The sequence below is a fragment of the Aythya ferina genome (genome assembly GCF_964211825.1).
Source record: "Aythya ferina genome assembly, chromosome: 30".
NCBI lineage: Eukaryota > Metazoa > Chordata > Aves > Anseriformes > Anatidae > Aythya > Aythya ferina.
Genome location: NC_140327.1, coordinates 1,878,205 through 1,895,750, shown reverse-complemented (window position 1 = coordinate 1,895,750; position 17,546 = coordinate 1,878,205). Strand labels below are relative to the sequence as shown.

Sequence of the window (17,546 nt, the reverse complement as noted above, 5' to 3'; positions counted from 1 at the left end):
CGTCGGGCGCTTAATTCTTTTATTTCATTTTTTTTAAATTATCACAACGATCAGCTGCAAATCATCCCTGATTTCCCGGCGTTCCGGCTAGTGATGAATCACCACGAAACCCCACGAAGAAAGAAAAAAAGGGGGAAAAAAAAACCCTCCATATTAATTTTTAAGGTCTTTATAATCCCTTTTCAGCCCCATTTTCAGCACCGTCAGGATGGCCGAGTGGTCTAAGGCGCCAGACTCAAGGCTCTGCCTTCCCGCAGTTGGGTATTCTGGTCTCCGAATGGAGGCGTGGGTTCAAATCCCACTCCTGACACGTACATTTTAATTATTTTTTTTTCAGTTATTTTCCCCCAAGAAATGCCCATTTCCCCCTGAGACCGAAAATCCCCCGGTGCTGCGTGATTTCGGACCGCAAATGGTTGATTTAAGGGAGTTTTCCCCAAAGCTGGGCTCCGCCTCGTGCTGGGAAGGGCAGAAAAAGAGTTGTTTCACTTTTATTTTGAATCCTCTCGTTTTCAGCAAACTTGTTTTGAGCAAACTACTCACTTGCAGTAATTTTCCTTTAAGGCGGGAGGCTTTGCACTTTGCACTTTGATTTTTTGCAAGCCAAATTGCTTTTAAAAAGTGTTATTTTGGGGAGAGGATTTTTTTTTTCTATTGTTTTCTATTTTTTTGTCTTTTTCCTTTTTTTCTCTTTTTTCTTTTTTTTTCTTTTTTTTCTTTTTTTCCTCTTTTTTCTTTTTTTCTTTTTATTTTTCTTTTTTTTTTTTAATTTTTCTTTTCTTTTTATTTTTTTGTTTTTCCTTTTTTTTGAGAGAGATTTGGGAAGAGGCAGGGTGCAGGCAGGGTGCGGGCAGGGACAAGCAGGTGGGCAGGACAGTTTCTGTAGTGTAGTGGTTATCACGTTCGCCTCACACGCGAAAGGTCCCCGGTTCGAAACCGGGCAGAAACACCTCGAATTTTTCTTATTTTTTTAATATTACTCTACCTATTTATTTTATTTTATTTTATTTTATTTTATTTTATTTTATTTTATTTTATTTTATTTTATTTTATTTTATTTTATTTTATTTTATTTTATTTTATTTCACTTTATTTTATTTCACTTTATTTTACTTTATTTTATTTCACTTTATTTCACTTTATTTTATTTCACTTTATTTTACTTTATTACGTTTAATTTTATTTAATTTTTTTTTTTATCCCCTCTTTTTGAAAAAAAAGATCTTACAAATATTTTTTCCGACCCTTTCCAATTCCTCCCAGATCTTGCACCGGCTGCCACAAACCCACCCCACTCCCCTAAACGCACTCTCCCCTTACCTAACGCAGGATATGCTGCACCTCCCCGACTTCCCTCCGCATCTCACCGCCTGCTTTGGGCGATTTCCTTATATTTCATTTATTTTTACCCATTTTGCAGCCTTTCCAAAAGGCAAGAGGACGGGAATCGATGAAAACATTTCTTCCCTGACCGGGAATCGAACCCGGGCCGCGGCGGTGAGAGCGCCGAATCCTAACCACTAGACCACCAGGGACGCTGTATAAAAACCTTTACCCTCTACTCCATCACCCCTAGCAAGAATTACCCATTCAAGCCCATTTTTGACCCATTTTTCTTTTATTTTAACCTCTTTCCCCTGTCCTCCCTGCACCCTCCACTTCAGCACCTCCTCGGGTTGCAGCAGGCATCAGCCCGTGCTCTTTTTTTGGGGGACAGCGGTGATTCCCAGCTGCCTGGAGCTCAGGTTTACCCATACTTAGAGGGAAAACAAGCCCCACGGCACGCCAAAAAAGCCTTGCACCCTGCTCAGCACAACTGGGAACCAGTCTGGTGTTGCTCATGCTTGGAGCAAGCACCTGCAGTGCTCTCCCTGGGGCGTGCTGCCTCCTTGTTGCATGACCAGAAGTGCTGGTCACGCTGCTCGCGCTGGCAATTCTCCTGTGTAGGCAAAGCAAACACGCATGGCTGTTCTTTGCATGCAAAATAATCATCGTCATCATCATTAGCACGGGCTGCGTGGCAGCTTTCAGAAGGGTTTTGCATGCACCTGGGTTTGCGGCTGCAAGAACATCTTCAATCGTCTGCTGCAATTTAGGGCCAAGCTCCTGAAATTCATTTTAACTCTGGATTATGGCTTAAGCCCTGAAACTCTTGGGAATTTAGGGAAAAGCATGTGGCTATTGCATGATGCAGGAATGCTGTTGCAAATGTGAGACCTTGCTCCAGCCAGGTGGGGATTTTGTAGAGTTTTTTGGGGATTTTTCCCATTCACCACCCCCAGCTCAATGCCCATGAAGTGCCAGGACGAAATAACCACAAGACCAGGCTGCAAAGGAGGCAGTTTCTTATTACTTTTTCCACGGTTTGCATTCATCAGCTGAGGCAAACAAAGCTTTTCAAACCATCAAAGGCACATCTGTACAATTGCTTTGGATATCCAAAACCCCTGAGTATATTCAGTGGTAAGGAACCTGGGAAATGCTTCGTGAGCACCTTCCATCCCCTCTGGGCTCCTTCTTACATCCCCAAATCGCTTTTAGGCACCAGCTCAGCCCAAGGACGTTGCTCAATGAGAGGTTGAAGCCAATTCTGCTTGGGAAGGATTTATTTCTCCTGGTTTTAGGCAGGTACAGGAGATGTGTCTGCATGCCATCTAGTCAATCTAGGCTCCATCTGCAATCGGAGCACTCCTGCAAAGACTTGTTGAGCTATTTCTAAATGAGATACTGCACAAATTGCCACCGTTCTCCATTGATTAGGTTATCTCACCCACTGATTAGATTCTTGCCTTCTTCTCGGAAGAAAGGTAAGAAAACTTGAAGCTGTCGGGAAGTCCTCCAGGCTTTTGCATCTTGGTCCACAGCATCTATGCTCAGTCACAATGCTCAGTGGGATTAAAAAGATGAGTAAAGGGTCCGGAAAACAGCAGGGATATGTGATCAGTTGGAGATTTGGCTCAGCTCTATCCTTGTTCTCCGACAGAGAGGTTTTCTTCATGCCCCCAAAAGCCATCTCCAGGGTGATGAGACCCCACGGTGTCCCCAGATTTGGGAGGGTGAGACTTGAGGCATGGAAAGGGTCAGGGGGACAGGGTGAACTGGCACCCCCTCCCCAGGCAGAGCAGGGGGAGGATTTGCTCCCCTGCAAAGGACGTCGGCGGGTAGGTGAAGATGGGCGCCTCGTTGTGGGAGTCAAAAAACGCCACGCGCCCTGCCTCGTAGTCCAGGTAAATCCCAATCACCCTGGGGGCGGCGAGCAGGGAGATGGGGCTGGTAGGAGAGGTGAGAGCCTGGTACTGGCTCCCGCACTGCCCCACGGCCCAGATGCCCACCTCGGGGTTGACGCTGATCCGTCCCTTCCTCCTCACCGACTCCTTGGCCACCCCAACGGCCCAGGCTTCCCCGTCGCCCACCTCCACCTCCCAGTAGTGCCTCCCCGTGCTGAAACCCTCGCAGCCCAGCACGCAGCGAGACGAATCGAAGCGTTTGGGGTTGTCGGGCACGGGCTGGCGGGTGTCTTCCCACCTCACGCGCTTGCGATCCTCGGACAGGACCAGCCGGGGATGCGCTGTCTCCGGATCCAGCGTCAGGCTTACTGAGGACAAAGAGAAGAAGAGCATCAGAGGCATGGTCCTAAGTGACCATTATAGTGACCTTAATGTCCTATTTGGTCCTAAATGACCTAAATGACCTATTTTCCCCAGGCTTGACTCCAGCTCCCAGTCCAGGGGCTCTCCCTGTTTGCTGGAGTGATGGAAGAATTATTTTATGCCCACGAGCAAGACAGGAGGAAGAGAAATGTGAGTGCACGAAGGGAAATTGATCTAGAAAAGCAAGGCTTTGAAGTGTGGATATTTTTTTTCTGGAAGTCTCCAGGCCATTGAAAAAAATACACAAATCCTCCAGTGTCCCTTGACCTTCTTTTTTTTTTTTTAAGATCACCAGTATTCCCAGCAGCTCCACGGGGAAATGTTTGCAATATTCGCCTTGTTCAGAGAGCTGCTGCTGAGCAGGACTCTACGTGACATCCCGCAGGCATCCCAGTGCTGAGCTGGCTCCCCAAGTCCTGCCAGGGGGCAAACTCATCCTCCCTCATGCAATCAGCCAGAGTTAATTGCACCTTGCTATGCTAATACACGGGGCATGTTGGAGGTTTCTCTTTGCCACATTGCACCAGGACTTCTATTCAGCTGAGATCTTCCTGAAATCCACTGCAAACAGACCCAGGTGCAACCTCCAGCCCTCTCCTCCCCGGTTTCTCTCTACCTTGAAATTTCATCAGCATCTCCTTGAGGGCAATGTTCTTCTGGGGAAGACTGGTGGGTGTCTCGGCCAGCTCAGGCGATGCCTCCAGTGGCTTCTGGGCGCTCTCTTTCTCAAGCCTGGAAGGAAAAAAAGCTGGCTCATAACACTGCCTTTGCTCGTATTTTTCATGAGAATTTCTGATTTTCAACTAGCTTTTCTTACAAAGAAATAATAGTGGGGATGGAGCAAAGGACAGGTACTAGGGTTGTCATTAATGAACTCCCCATAAGCATCTGCTGACCCAGAGCACTATTTTGTCCCAAACACCAAGCAATGAAGAGCTTCTATCATAACCAGCAATGCTCTACATCAAGGGAAATACAGGCAATAAACGATGCCTTTTCTTGCCTGCTTTTACCTTTAAAATAACCCACTTTCTTGATCTATGCCCAAAGAATATTATTCACGAAGAGGTGGAAATTCATATTGAAGTTCCCCTTCCACCAAAACAGACCCCTTGGTGTTTAAACATCCAGTATTTTAGCTGCTGGGTTGTAATTTATGATGGGTATCAGACACCTTTTCCTGGTCTTCAGCATCCTACCGGGACCAGGGCACTTTTTGCAGTGTCCTAGCTTTATGTCTAAGCAGTCACTAGCACATGGGGCTCATATTGGACTGGGATTTTGGAGTCCGTCACTGTCACCACCGTAGAAATAAGCATTAACATCATAATAACATGTGGGAGAAGCCACAAACCTGCTCAGGATGTTCCTGCTGTCCTACAAGGGAAGGATGAGAGAAGGAGCATTAGGACAGAGCAACGTCAACCTGACAATAAACAACAAAAGGCTGCCGTGGGGTGACCTCAGGCAACCACTCTAAAATTACGGGTCTAAAATAATACTGCATTGCCTGCACGGTGTTTATAGATCTGCTGCGGGGTTTGGCAAGGTCACGGCAGCACCACTTAATGAGCTGCACCTTGTAGTTATCTGCCATCACCCTTCGTGTCCCTACTCTTTGGGCATGGGTGTTACTATTGCTAATGCACGCTATTGCTTTGGCATAGCCAAATATTTGAAAGCAGGAGTAAAACAGAGCCTGCAGGTGGGCTGAGGTGCGTGGTTTGATGACTACTTAAGGAGGAGATGAGCCACAGCTAGGCACTGCTTTTTGTTTCTCCACTATGTACTGTTGGGATTTAGACAACCTTTCTGGATGTAGACGTGTACCATCAGATGGATGAGTCCCGTACTCATCATCATTAAATAGTGATTTAAATAAATTGGGCTTGGTTTAACATGTTCAAAAGGACAGCTGGGCCATTGAAGAAAATAAATGTATTTCATTTTTTTAATAGCTTTGAAGGATAATAGTTTTAAAGGAACATTTAGGATGAATTTGCCCCCTGGGCTGGTGACACTGGTAATGTTCAAGGCCAGGAGTTTTCCCTGGGGTTCTCACCTGTAGGAGTTCATATGCTGGCTGCTGACACTTCTCTTCCAGCTCACGGATCTGCTCACCCACGGAGGAGATCTCCCCCAAGAGCTTGGCGATGTTCTCCTCCTGCCTCCTCACAATCTCCTGGTCCAGCTTGGCTAGCTGGCCCAGGAGGAGCTGCTCCTGTCGCTCCACGAACTGGTGCAGCTCCTTGATTTCGGCCACGACCTTCTGCCTCTCCTCTTCTACCCTTTCCTACAACGAATGCACGCAAGGGAGAGGCAGGGAGAAATTGCTTGGGGGAAATTGCAACAGAGCAGATTTAATGTGTTGACTTTAGGTGCAACACGGCCATAAATTCATAAATTCCAATGAGTATTGCAGAGCAATGTGTAATATTTTAGACTTTTTTTTTTTCTTTTTTCTTTTTTTTTCATTGACATTTCTAGGCTTGAAGGTGCTGTCAGAGAGCATTTCCCATGGACTGTAATCTTTGTACCTAAAATGCTGCAGACCTTTGAACAGCAGGGAAAGATATGCACCAACACCATAAACAGAGATGTCAGGGAAAGGGAGATCACGGCAAGAAAGAAGCAGTTGGGTGATTCCCTTTTCCACATGTATTAATAAGGAGAACCTGGGAATGTGCCCCACTTGTGAGCAAACTGAGGAAGAAAAATCTCAGCAATAACCTGGCCAAATCCAACACATGATCACATCCAGATAAGATGCTGAAAGAGCCAGGAGGCATGGGGGGAATAGAAGTAGCTATTAACTACATATGGTACCTGTCCATATGTAGGGATGGACACTTACGAGGAAATTCAGGCTTCTCCCTTCCTCAGCCATTTTCAGCCCCAGCAGTTTTTCTCTCCTGTCTTTCAGGATCTGCACGTGAGCCTGGAATTTCTCCTGAATAGAGAAGAAAGATTTTGATGCTACTTTTTCTTCCCCCCAGCTGATCCATTCTTCTGCTTTCATCCCACCTAACCCAGCTTATCTCCTACAAATTCACTCTCCCCTGCTTAATAATATGGCAATCTGGCTCTGGTAATTAGTAAACCCTCATTTCTGGCAGAGAAAGGGAGGTGGGCAGACAGAATGAGCCGCTTTCTCCCAAAACTACAGTGAATTTTTTGGCATAGAATAGTAAAGGAAATACTCAGGCAAAGGACAAGGAGCTTCAAATGACTGGGGAGACCCTGCTGGCATCTCCTCAGGTTCAGCACTGACCCAAAATGTAAGCTCAGGGTATTTGCTCACATCTGATGCTAAGGAATATGTTTTTATCCCCAACCTTGCAGCCTGGGAAATGCCCCATGCCCAATGTTCAAACCAGTTTAGGGTGGCAAAACCATATCCTCCACCACCCCTGGGCAGTGAGACGAGATGCATCACCTGTATGCGGTGAGAGCAAATTTTACACCTTACCCGCAGACAAAAAAAAGGCATTTTTCACTGCAACCAGCACAAAACGTAACCCTGCCTTGCACCCTGAGACCAGATTCTTTTGGTAGAAATCAGCATCTGGTTTCTATCAGCATTTCTATCTAATCTGCACAGGAAGCATCTCCTGCACCCCAAATGTTCAAAGCAGCATAGCTGCCCCTGCTTTGAGCAGGAGGTGGGATTAAATATCTTCTGGGCTCCTTTACAGCATGATTTATACGATGATTGGGGAATGACAGATTCAAGAAAATTGGGATAACCAGGAGAGAAAGAGGGGGGAGCACAGAGCAAGCAGGGAGGAGGTCGGCTGTAATCCAACCCGTGGATCGAAAGGGGTGGAAACGCAAACATTTAAAAGCATTTCTCAGGGCAGCTCCCTGACCCGGTCCCCTCCTCTTCCCCTGGTTTCCCCCCACCCTCCGGAGCCCTCCTACCTTGTGCTCCTCTGCAGCCTCCTCGATGGGGACCACGGGGTGGGCGCGATGCGCCTGGGACTCCCTGCAGACCAGGCAGATGGGGGTCTGGTCCTCCTCGCAGAAGAGTTTCAGAGCCTCCTGGTGCTTCTCACACAGCCTCTCCCCCCCTGCCCCTCCTTTGGCTGCCTGCAGGCTCAGCCTCTTGGCTATCTCGATGATTTTCGCCAGCTCCCGGTTGGGTCTCAGGTTTCTCTCCGGGGCCGTCTCTTTGCACCGCGGGCAGGTGAAATTCGCCTCCTCTTCCTCCCAGCAGCGGGTGATGCACGCCCGGCAGAAGTTGTGGCCGCAGTGGATGGAGACGGGGTCTTGGAAGAAGCCCAGGCAGATGGAGCAGGAGGCTTCGTCCTGGAAACTTTCGGCGGGGATGTCTTCAGCCATGGTCTTCTCGGTGGCGAAGATGACGGGGCAGCTTTCGTTTTCCGCCCCGCTTGGTCTCGCCGTTGGCTGCTCCCCTTCCTGCAGGTGCCTGGGGCCCCGAGGGAGGTGAAAGGGAGCTGAGAGCTTCATCACGGGGATGATCAGGTTTTCTCCGGGCGAAAGGCTGCGCTGAGAGGCTGCAGAGATCCCCCTTTCCCCGAGGGGGAGAGGAGGGGAAGGGAGAATCCCCCTTCCCCAAGGGGGACCCGGTGGGTTTCAAAAAGACCAGATTGAAAATAAACATCCTTAATAACTTCCTCGCTCGGTACAGATCCACCTGCAGCTTCTTTATAACACCCCCCAAAAAAAAATAAATATCCAGGGAAACAGAGGAGTAACCCCTACGCCAAGTCTCCCCATGGTCCAGCACCCAGAAACCAGCCTGGTCTCATTCCTCATTAATAAATGCACTCTTAAGGGATTAATTAATTGAAGGGCACGGGGAAAAAAGCGTGATAAGGCTCCCTTCTTCATGCTAAACCACCAAACACATCCTTTGCTGCTCGTTTTCTTATTTTGCATGCCTAACTGCTGGCTTCACCACCATTTCATTTGTGTTCATGCGTGTGTACGTGCGGCTATAATTCTTTTATTGCTGCTTTCGCTTCTCCTTTTAAACAGGATGCTGTTTCTTTCACGGCTCAGTGCTAAGCCCGGAGTCAAGTGACAAGCAATTACCACTCAGCCGTTTATTTTTATCTTCCCTTTTCCTCCAGGCTTGCCTGAGCTTGAGGAAAGGAGGGGATTTCCTTTTGCCCTGCAAGTGAAATAACTCCACGACAAGCCATATCCATCATCTGTCTGCTCAGGGATGGTTTCTCCTTCAGCTGGCTGCAGAAAAGCTTCCATCAGCCTTTTGCCACCACGTTTTTGGGGGGAGATGTGATATTTCAGCCGTGTTGAACAAGTAGGTTGTTTAGGCTGAAATATCACATCTATTACATAAATCAATTGCATATCACATCACCATCACATCTTATCACACGAACAAACAGGTTTTTGTTTTCCTGCAAAGCCTCGGGCTGTAGCAGCCAGCTCTGAATCCAAAACTTCATCCAAAATTTGCTATAATATTGCCAAAATTCACCATAACGATGCCAAAGTGACAAATGTCCTCCTCTCCATCACCTTTCTGCAGCTGTCCTGGAGGGACAAGAACATCATTCTCCATCCCATTAGATAAAAATCCCCAAATTCACTCAATCCCACAGACCACTGACCTGTGGTCCATGGAATAGCTGCTACCAGTCCAAAGCCCTTTTCATGCCCAAACGAACAGGGTGTATTTGCATGGGGACGATGCTGGCTAACGAAGCAACACATTTTCTGAAAACATCAGTAAATAAATAACGCATCTGTGGTTTTTGGTTTGCAGGTTTTTTACAGGGGGGCACTATGATTTTCTGGTGCAGATTTCCGTGCCTGTGAGCACTCAGAATGAAACTGGTGGTACGGTTTCATATTCAAAGCCTTTTATTTTTTATATTTTATTTTATTTTATTTTATTTTATTTTATTTTATTTTATTTTATTTTATTTTATTTTATTTTATTTATTTTATTTTATTTTATTTTATTTTTTATTTTTTATTTATTTTATTTTTTTATTTTTTATTTATTTTATTTTTATTTTATTTTATTTTATTTTATTTTATTTTATTTTATTTTATTTTATTTTATTTTATTTTATTTTATTTTATTAGGAGGGGTGTTCATCTGGAGTTAAGGGTTGATTTATCAGGGAATGAGACGTGCAGAGGAACTGATGCTGGGATTTGCATTGAGGGCACTCTTTTCTCTCCTGCTTTGCTTCCTCCTGCTGGCCCATGAATGCCAACAGCCTCATTACCTCTTTCCTTCCTGGCACAAGCCACGTTTCCTCCCCAATTACCTACATGAGCTGCATAATCACCATAACCTCCGAGCAATCACCTGCAGCATTTTTTTGCTTTTTGCTGTGCCTGTTTGGGGCTTGAAGCAGAGCTTGGTGCACCTGGAAAAGCATCACTGCTTCTCCAAATCCAGCCATGTCACTTGATTTTGCCAAGCCCTGGGGGCACTAACGAGCATTAATGGCCCTGAGCAGCCTCCACCTGAGCCCCCCACCTAGCCCATGGCACAGGGACTCTATTTAAGCTCAGTTTTTAGGCTTTTAGTATTTTTGCAAGCTGCTGTAGAGGAGAACCCATGCGTGGTTGTGGACCTGCTGATCCCTACACCCCATGGGCTGCCTTCATGATTCCACTGCCTTTGCAAAGAGATTTTTATCCCCTAAGAAAAATTAGCAGAGATTTGGAGCTGCTTATTCCAGTATGGAGAAAATATGTGTTTTAGGGGTGTTTGAGACCATTGTTTTAGGGAAAAGGTGGGTGAGGGAGCACCCAGAACCCACTAGGGAGAGGCTGAGGAGTGGGTGAAGCATCATTTACCATGTCTAAGTGATGTTGAACTTGATGTTAAACAGCAATAAGTCACAGAAAAGGGAGTCATGGGGCACTTTGATGTACTAATTTCCCTTAATGTCAACGCTAAACCTTAGGGTAAAGCTCCCCAGAGGCTTAGCTTGCCTTCAGATAACCCAACCCAGCTGCTAAAAGAAGGCTTGGTGTGTTTTTATTTGTTTTCTTGCAACCAAAGCCTTCTAGTACTGCTCTCTACAGGTTAAAATAATTACACCCCTCTGCAAATGAGCCCTGAGCTCATTGTAAGCAGCAGAGCTGTGAGCGAGTGTGGTCTCATGAGGGAGCTGGAGGCTCTTTTTTTGAAAGAGGAACATTTGTTGAATGTCTCTCTGCGAGGGCAGCTAGAAAATTAGTAATCAAAGCTTTTATCATGGGCTTCTGCTTAATTGCTTCAAGCCATCAATTAGGGAAGTGGGGGAAGGAATTCAAGGGGCAACCCCAAAATTGCTGTCAGGCACAAGTTGCCCTGCTTCAGTTTTCCCTTTTCTTTGCATTGCTTTAGCTCCTGCCTCCTTTCTTCAGTCTCTTAGGTTGTAGTTTAAGGGTTAAATATAAATGCAGGCCAGGAAAAGGGTGTGCTTTTTCCTCTGATCAGCCACATGAGGAAGCCGATTGGGCTGAAAAATGGGTCTGTGAGGGGGAAAATGGTTTGTTTTCAGGCTGTTTGGTGTCTGGTTCTTCAGAGGTGGAGAGGGCAGGATGGTGGTGGCCAAAGCTATGGGATGGGTCAGCTGCAGAGGATGGTTCAAATGTAAAAAAATAAAGTAAAATGAAATGAAATGAAATGAAATGAAATGAAATAAAATAAAACAAAACAAAACAAAACAAAATAGGGTGCTGTTTGCTACAGAACCGATGCTGGCCCCACGTGTGCCTCCACCATTGTTTTCCCAACCTTCCCAAACCTTCTCCACCTTTTCCAAGGATGTCCTTCTCCATTTTTTTTTCCAAGCCAAGCCCTCTCCCTAAATCCTCCTTGCTCCCATCCCCAGCTCATCCAGGATGTGGGTCTTGCCCCGATTTTTGGCAGGGATCCCTTTCCCCATCCCAGAGGAAGATCCCTGATGTATGTAGATCCAACCCACGGGTACCAGGGCACCCATGCAGGTATTTTGGGCATCACCTCCTCTCCCCGGTCCCACCCCAGGATCATCTCTAGCTCTGCCCACCCCGAGCACTGGGGTGACGGGAAGGGAAACGCCTTTCCCTTGCGTGGAGGAAAATGAAAGTTGGTGCTGGTTTGCAGCAGGGGCCCCATGGCTGCACCGAGCCCTGTCCCCAAGCTCCCCAGCGAAGCCTCTTGCCCAATCTGCCTGGAATATTTCCGAGACCCCGTCTCCATCCACTGCGGTCACAATTTCTGCCGGGCGTGCATCACCCGCTGCTGGGAGTGGTCCACGGCGAATTTCTCCTGCCCGCAGTGCAAAGAGACGGCCCCGGAGAGAAGCTTTCGTCCCAGCCGGGAGCTGGCGAGGGTCCTCGAAATAGCCAAGAGGTTGAGTTTGCAGGCTGCCAGAGGGGATGTGGTGGAGGAGGAAGGATGCGAGAGGCACCGGGAGCCTCTGAACGTCTTCTGCAAAGACGACGAAACCTTCATCTGCGTGATCTGCCGGGAGTCCCGGCTACACCGGGCTCACACCATGCTTCCTGTGCAGGAGGCTGTCCAGGAATACAAGGTAAAGGTTTATTTTTTCCACCTAGATATGCACTAAGAGATGAATCGGCACCGTCAGGGTGTGATGTTCCCTCTCAGCACCTTACCACAGGGCTGCAAATCATCCTACCCCCCAACCAGGGCTGTAGTCCGGGGGCAGAAGCGTTGTCCTCCCCCCTTCTGGGTGTTTGCGAGCTGACCCCTTTCGAAATGACAAGGTTGGCCACGCACCAGTGTTTCCACTGCCTCGCTTCTCAGCCTGGTTGAGCAGTTAATCTAAAGATATTCCGCAGCCAAAGGGGTGAGGTCTTCATTCCCTCTCCCCCCTTGCGAAATTCAAGCCTTTGTCCAGCTCTGGTGCTTAGCAGACATCTGTTGATTGTGTGATGCTCTCTAAATCAGCAGGAAAATGTCTCAGAAAATAAAATAAAATAAAATAAAATAAAATAAAATAAAATAAAATAAAATAAAATAAAATAAAATAAAATAAAATAAATAAAAAAGCTGCTTTTCTGCTGCATCAGTATGTTAAATCAACTTGAGAAAGGAAAAGAGTAGGTGGAAAAAACCTTTCTCCACTTTGTGGCATTTATCTCAATTTAAAGCATTCCCAACCCCACAGTTTTGAATCCTTCTGGGCCAAGAGAGTCACGAGGAGAAGTTCTGGAGTTGAGCAAGGCTCAATCCCACTTCCAAGTGTCCATTTTTTAGGTCGTCTGCGCTCTCCAAAGACATGGGGTCTTGTTTTTTTTTCCCTCAGGGACAAATCCAAGCCCATCTGCAAACACTGAAGGAAGACAGAGACAGGCTCCTGGGCTTTCGAGAGGCTGAAATGAGGAGAAACTGGGAGTATTTAGTAAGTATCTATTTATTTATTTATTTATTTTGATCAGGGATGGAGTCTGGATATCTCCTTTTGGTTTTAGATGACATGCTGCATGGATAATCATCCTGCTGAGCATTGGTATGGGGTCTCTCTCCATGTACCAAGCCAAATGCTTCCTGACCCCTTTTTTCCCCCTGGATTTTAGGGGAAAAAATATAGAAAGCAGAATCTGGAGCCCTGAAAGGAGCTCAATTGCTGAATGCCAAGGAAATTCTGTGTGGGTTTGCTTGCTCTGGATGGAGAATCACGTTTGGATGTGTTGGAAATCATAACGATGTCCCTGCTGTAACACATTTTAGGATGCTCAGGGCACTGACCCTTTCTAGGTGTGCGTTTAATGGTCAGTGCAGGACTTTGCTGCCTCATTCTACACCCACCTCTTGTGTCCCCTCCTCACAGGAGAAGACCGAGGCTGAAAGGCAGAAGGTTTTGAGCACGTTTGAAGGGCTGCGTCTCTTCCTGGAGGACCAGGCACGTCACCTCCTGGCTCAGCTGGCGGAGCTGGAGAGGGCCGTAGAGAAAATGCAGGAAGAAAACATCACCAACCTGACGAAGGAGATCTCGCACCTGGATACCCTGATCCAGGAGATGGAGGAGAAATGCCAGGAGCCAGCAAGTAAATTTCTGCAGGTGAGGAACTATTAAATAGAGCTTGGCTAACACAACCTGGCTCTGCGTATTGACCCATGATGCTGCTAAACCCAGTTGTGCTTGCTCCAAAGCTGCTGGGGTTTCATTAATATTTTGCTGCCAAGATGCATTCCCTGATTTTCTTATCCCTTCTCTCTCTTCCAGGACATCAGAGGCACCTTGAGCAGGTATGGATGGGGTTTTCTGAGCTTCTTCTCCCACTCCCCAAGCTGGGGAAGTGGTTGGACCTTGTGTTGAGCAGGACAGGCACAGGTTTGGTTTCATGGGCTGTGGTTGGGAGCTGAGATGTCACTACCCATCACAGAATACACAACATGTTTCTTAAAGCCTGCACCAGCTTCTCTGAGCTATAGGTGTGCACAAAATATTTCCTGGTGTCTCTCAGAGATGTGTCCTGACCTCTCCTTCCTCTCCCTCTTCCTCTAGGTTTGGAAATGAAAACTTCCAGCAGCCCACGTTGCTTCTTCCAGAGCTGGAAATCAAAATCAGTCACTTCAGGGAGAAAAATATTGCTCTAGAGGAGACTCTGAGGAACTTCAAAGGTATTGAGCAAGGACAGGGATGGGAAGATGGAGCAATGTCTGTGGGAGCACAAATTGCATCCACTTAGAACATAGATCATATTTATTGGAATCAGTGGGGTGAATTGTGATGGATTTTTGGAGATGAAACACTGGTTGGGCAAACCCCAGGTGCTCTTCAGGCTGCTTCTATCACAGGAATCGGGCCTGCCTGCCTTTGTAGAGTTGCCCAACCTTCTCCAAGTGAGAAATGTGAGATCCAGCTGGCTCCACCTGCCCGGTGATGTGGATCTATGCTGAGATACCCCCCTAAAACTGCCTCTGTGCTGGGAGGAAGCCTTCAGAAAAACCAGAGTGCAAAGCCAGGGAAGGGGGTCCTGGTCACTGGCAAGGACATCCAAGGGACGTGGATTGCATTTACACTTCAGTGTGAACATCAGCATCTTCTCCCATACACAAACACAACACTCCTTCCCACTTTGATTCAGAAAGCTCTAGCTGAAAATCAACTCAAATTAACCTTTAATTTTAGCTTCCAGGCAACTCTGCTCCCCAGCATGTGGTGTGAGTAGTGGGTTGCCACTTTTTGGGGGGCAACCTCCTCTTAAAATGATTTTGAAATCCCTGGTTGAGGAAATAGCATATGAATTAGTCCTAATCCTAAACTTTTCTCATTTTCTTTTGGTCTTCTTGGATTGTGTACCACATTTCCTCCATCTCCCTGCAGACATCTCACACAAGGTGTGATCTGAGCAGGGCAAAACAACCTCTCTGCTTTCATACTCACACTGATACCAGCATGTTATATCAAATAGATAATGTCTCTTTTTCTCCCCTCTGTTTTAGACATCCTGATGTTTGAGCTGCCTGAAAAGAGTAAGTCCATCTTCTGGAGCTGAGGGAGTGGGAAAAACCTAGGGAAGGCTGAGCCCACCATGGGATGGGCCATGAGTTGGAGGCTCATTTGGGGAAGATGCTTCTGTGTCTGAAGGACAAAATGAGAGGGAGGGGGGGGAAACATCATAAGGAGTCAGGGAAGCACCATAAAGTCAGGGAATCCTCACCACAAGGTGTTGATGGATTCATTTCTCTCAATGCTAAGCTACATGAAGGTCACCTCTGTTCATCACGTCTGTATGTTCAGGGACAAAATGCCCAGTTTGGCATTTTTTTGAGCCAAAAAGTCTCCTGTGCTTGGGGTTTGCTCTCCTACTCGTTGGGAAACTTCTTCGGATGTTTACCTGGGTCCTGCGGAATAAGGAAAGCAACCAACATCAGAAAGGGGTAGAGCATCCCAAGGGATGGGGTGAATGATGCTGCGGGACCTCCCCGCTCAGCCCCAGCAGCAAGGCAGAGCCTGGGGCCATGGGGAAATGTTTTGGTTTCTTTTTTCAGTGAATGTGACCCTGGATCCAGCCACGGCTCACCCCCAGCTCGCCGTGTCGGAGGACAGGAGGAGTGTGAGGTGGGAAGATGCCCAGCAGGACGCATCCGATGAGGGATTTGGCCCCGATCCCTCTGTGCTAGGCTGCGAGGGCATCACGTCAGGGAGATGCTGCTGGGAGGTGGAGGTGACACCCAAAGGCTCCTGGGCTGTTGGTGTGGCCAGGGAGTCTTTGAAGAGGCGAGAAGAAACCACTGTGAGCCCTGAGATTGAACTGTGGTCTATGGGTCTGTGTGAGGGCCAGTTTTGGGCCCTCACCTCCTTTGAGCGCACACCTTTATCCCAAATCCAGGTCCCTAGAAGGGTCCGGATCACCCTGGACTATGAGAGGGGTCAGGTGGCGTTTTTTGATGTCGATAGGAAGGCCTTGATCTTCATTTTCTCAGCAGCCTCGTTCAAAGGCGAGAGTGTTCACCCCTGGTTCTTGGTGTGGAGCGAGGGGTCTCGGATCACATTGTGCCCCTGAAACACTCCCTTCTTACCCAAACACATATTTTATGTCCCCAACACCCCCGGTTCTAGCACTTTGGAGGACTCCTACCAAATTCCTAGTAGGCCTTTCTGGCCTCTTCCCATTCTCAGTGACCCCAAAGGGCTAAGCATCTCTGTGGGTTGATGTCCCAAACTGTAATTGCCAATTTGGGGTATCGGTGGCTGACAGATGGAGCCACATCTGCCCCAAAAAGTCTTGCACCAGACTGGCAGCTTCTCCAGTCTTAGGATTTCAGATGAAGTAAAAAGGTTTACATGCTGTGACGTTCTTCTGTCTGGTTATTCACTGCTTCTGCATGTCAGGTTCATGGGGATTAAAGGGAAGCCACCGGGATTGGCATGGGTTTGTCTTATCTGTAGAGGTCAGCATGTTTTTTTTCTAGGCTGGGTGCTATACATTCAGTAAAACAGATGGAGAAAAACAGGGACATTTATGCTTCTGAGTCATCTGACAGATTTGAAGCATGACCAAGAGGATGAGGGAAATCACATCTGCAAAATTTGTTGGCCATTTTTGGGGGGACTGGGCTTTTGGCTGATTAAGTCCCATTGCTGGTTCCATTGCACAGAGGCTATGAGTTGGCTGTGCCTGCACCCAGAAAGGTCCACAAGCCCCGAGAAGTGGCCTAGAGTCATTCTCAAAAGCCACATGCCACACTGCCCCCCGTCTACTGGCAGTCTCAACCAGAGACAAAGACATGGGGGAAGGAAATATTTTATTATTAATGTTTGTTACAGAGTTCTGAGGTTTCAAATATCAATAATTTGAGGAAAAGGAAGAAAATGGTTGAAATTCAGGAGCAGCTTGGCTGTGGGTGAACTTTCCATCATAAACATCTCGACTGGCCACCTTTTATAAGGGAGGAACTCTTTGTTGTAGGGTGATTTTCCCATGCAACTAATGGGATGTTGGAGGAGGATCCATCTGCACAGATACATTTGGGGTTGGTAGCATTTTGGCTAGGCTCTGCCAACTGGGCCTCATGATTCCTCCCCACCCACACATTATAACTTTTACTGTTCAGTTTTATGTAATTAACCCTCTTTTTCCCAAATTGGTTAGATTAAAACGTTGTTTTGGGGATTTAGCTAAAAGCTCCAGCTAGAATTAGCATTTTTGCTTACAACGTCTAGGCAAAATTTCACATCCAGGTCCCCATATCCCATCCATGATTTAAAAAACAGGCAGATAAACACAAAGAGAGAGACAAGAAACTAAAAAGCTCTTGAGATTTGAAATGAGGCCTCAAGGTTTTATACAATACTCCCAAGTGAACAACATATCTTGATTTTTTTATTTAAAAAAAAAAAAAGAGCAAAGTTTGGACCACTTGGTTTGAACATGATCATCTCAGATAGGGACATCTATATTTGATCAAGGAAATCTGATATAAACTTGATATAAATG

General features: G+C 46.9%; 2 protein-coding genes across 5 annotated transcripts; one reads left to right on the top strand and one right to left on the bottom strand.

Annotated features, from left to right (window-relative positions):
* Positions 1-2,328: 2,328 nt before the first annotated feature.
* On the bottom strand, positions 2,329-9,508 carry LOC311425315 (E3 ubiquitin-protein ligase TRIM39-like). 4 transcript variants are annotated; one of them, XM_084501097.1, is made up of 6 exons: positions 7,572-9,508; positions 6,505-6,600; positions 5,713-5,943; positions 5,005-5,027; positions 4,267-4,382; positions 2,329-3,595 (listed from the first exon to the last, which is right to left on the bottom strand). In XM_084501097.1, exons 1-6 carry the CDS (start codon positions 8,118-8,120, stop codon positions 3,081-3,083), a joined length of 1,530 nt encoding a protein of 509 aa, XP_084357223.1. In that variant the 5' UTR covers positions 8,121-9,508; the 3' UTR covers positions 2,329-3,080. The 4 variants fall into 4 exon arrangements, with proteins under 4 accessions (XP_084357223.1, XP_084357224.1, XP_084357225.1 ...); XM_084501098.1 differs by lacking the exon at positions 5,005-5,027 and having other exon boundaries at positions 4,267-4,402; XM_084501099.1 differs by lacking the exon at positions 6,505-6,600.
* A 309-nt stretch (positions 9,509-9,817) lies between these two features.
* On the top strand, positions 9,818-16,399 carry LOC311425317 (zinc finger protein RFP-like). Its single transcript, XM_084501104.1, has 7 exons — positions 9,818-12,166; positions 12,905-13,000; positions 13,430-13,660; positions 13,826-13,848; positions 14,108-14,223; positions 15,049-15,078; positions 15,598-16,399. Exons 1-7 carry the CDS (start codon positions 11,747-11,749, stop codon positions 16,110-16,112), a joined length of 1,431 nt encoding a protein of 476 aa, XP_084357230.1. The 5' UTR covers positions 9,818-11,746; the 3' UTR covers positions 16,113-16,399.
* The last annotated feature ends 1,147 nt before the right edge of the window (positions 16,400-17,546 follow it).

Coding starts and splice junctions, on each gene's coding strand:
- LOC311425315 (XM_084501097.1), bottom strand. CDS start 8,120: ATGAAGCTCTCAGCTCCCTTTCACCTCCCTCGGGGCCCCAGGCACCTG. Junction 5,028..5,712: donor CAGCATATGAACTCCTACAG/GTGAGAACCCCA, acceptor CTTCCCTTGTAG/GACAGCAGGAACATCCTGAG. Junction 4,383..5,004: donor AGCAGGAACATCCTGAGCAG/GTTTGTGGCTTC, acceptor TTTTCCTTCCAG/GCTTGAGAAAGAGAGCGCCC.
- LOC311425317 (XM_084501104.1), top strand. CDS start 11,747: ATGGCTGCACCGAGCCCTGTCCCCAAGCTCCCCAGCGAAGCCTCTTGC. Junction 13,849..14,107: donor ATCAGAGGCACCTTGAGCAG/GTATGGATGGGG, acceptor CTCTTCCTCTAG/GTTTGGAAATGAAAACTTCC. Junction 14,224..15,048: donor GACTCTGAGGAACTTCAAAG/GTATTGAGCAAG, acceptor CCTCTGTTTTAG/ACATCCTGATGTTTGAGCTG.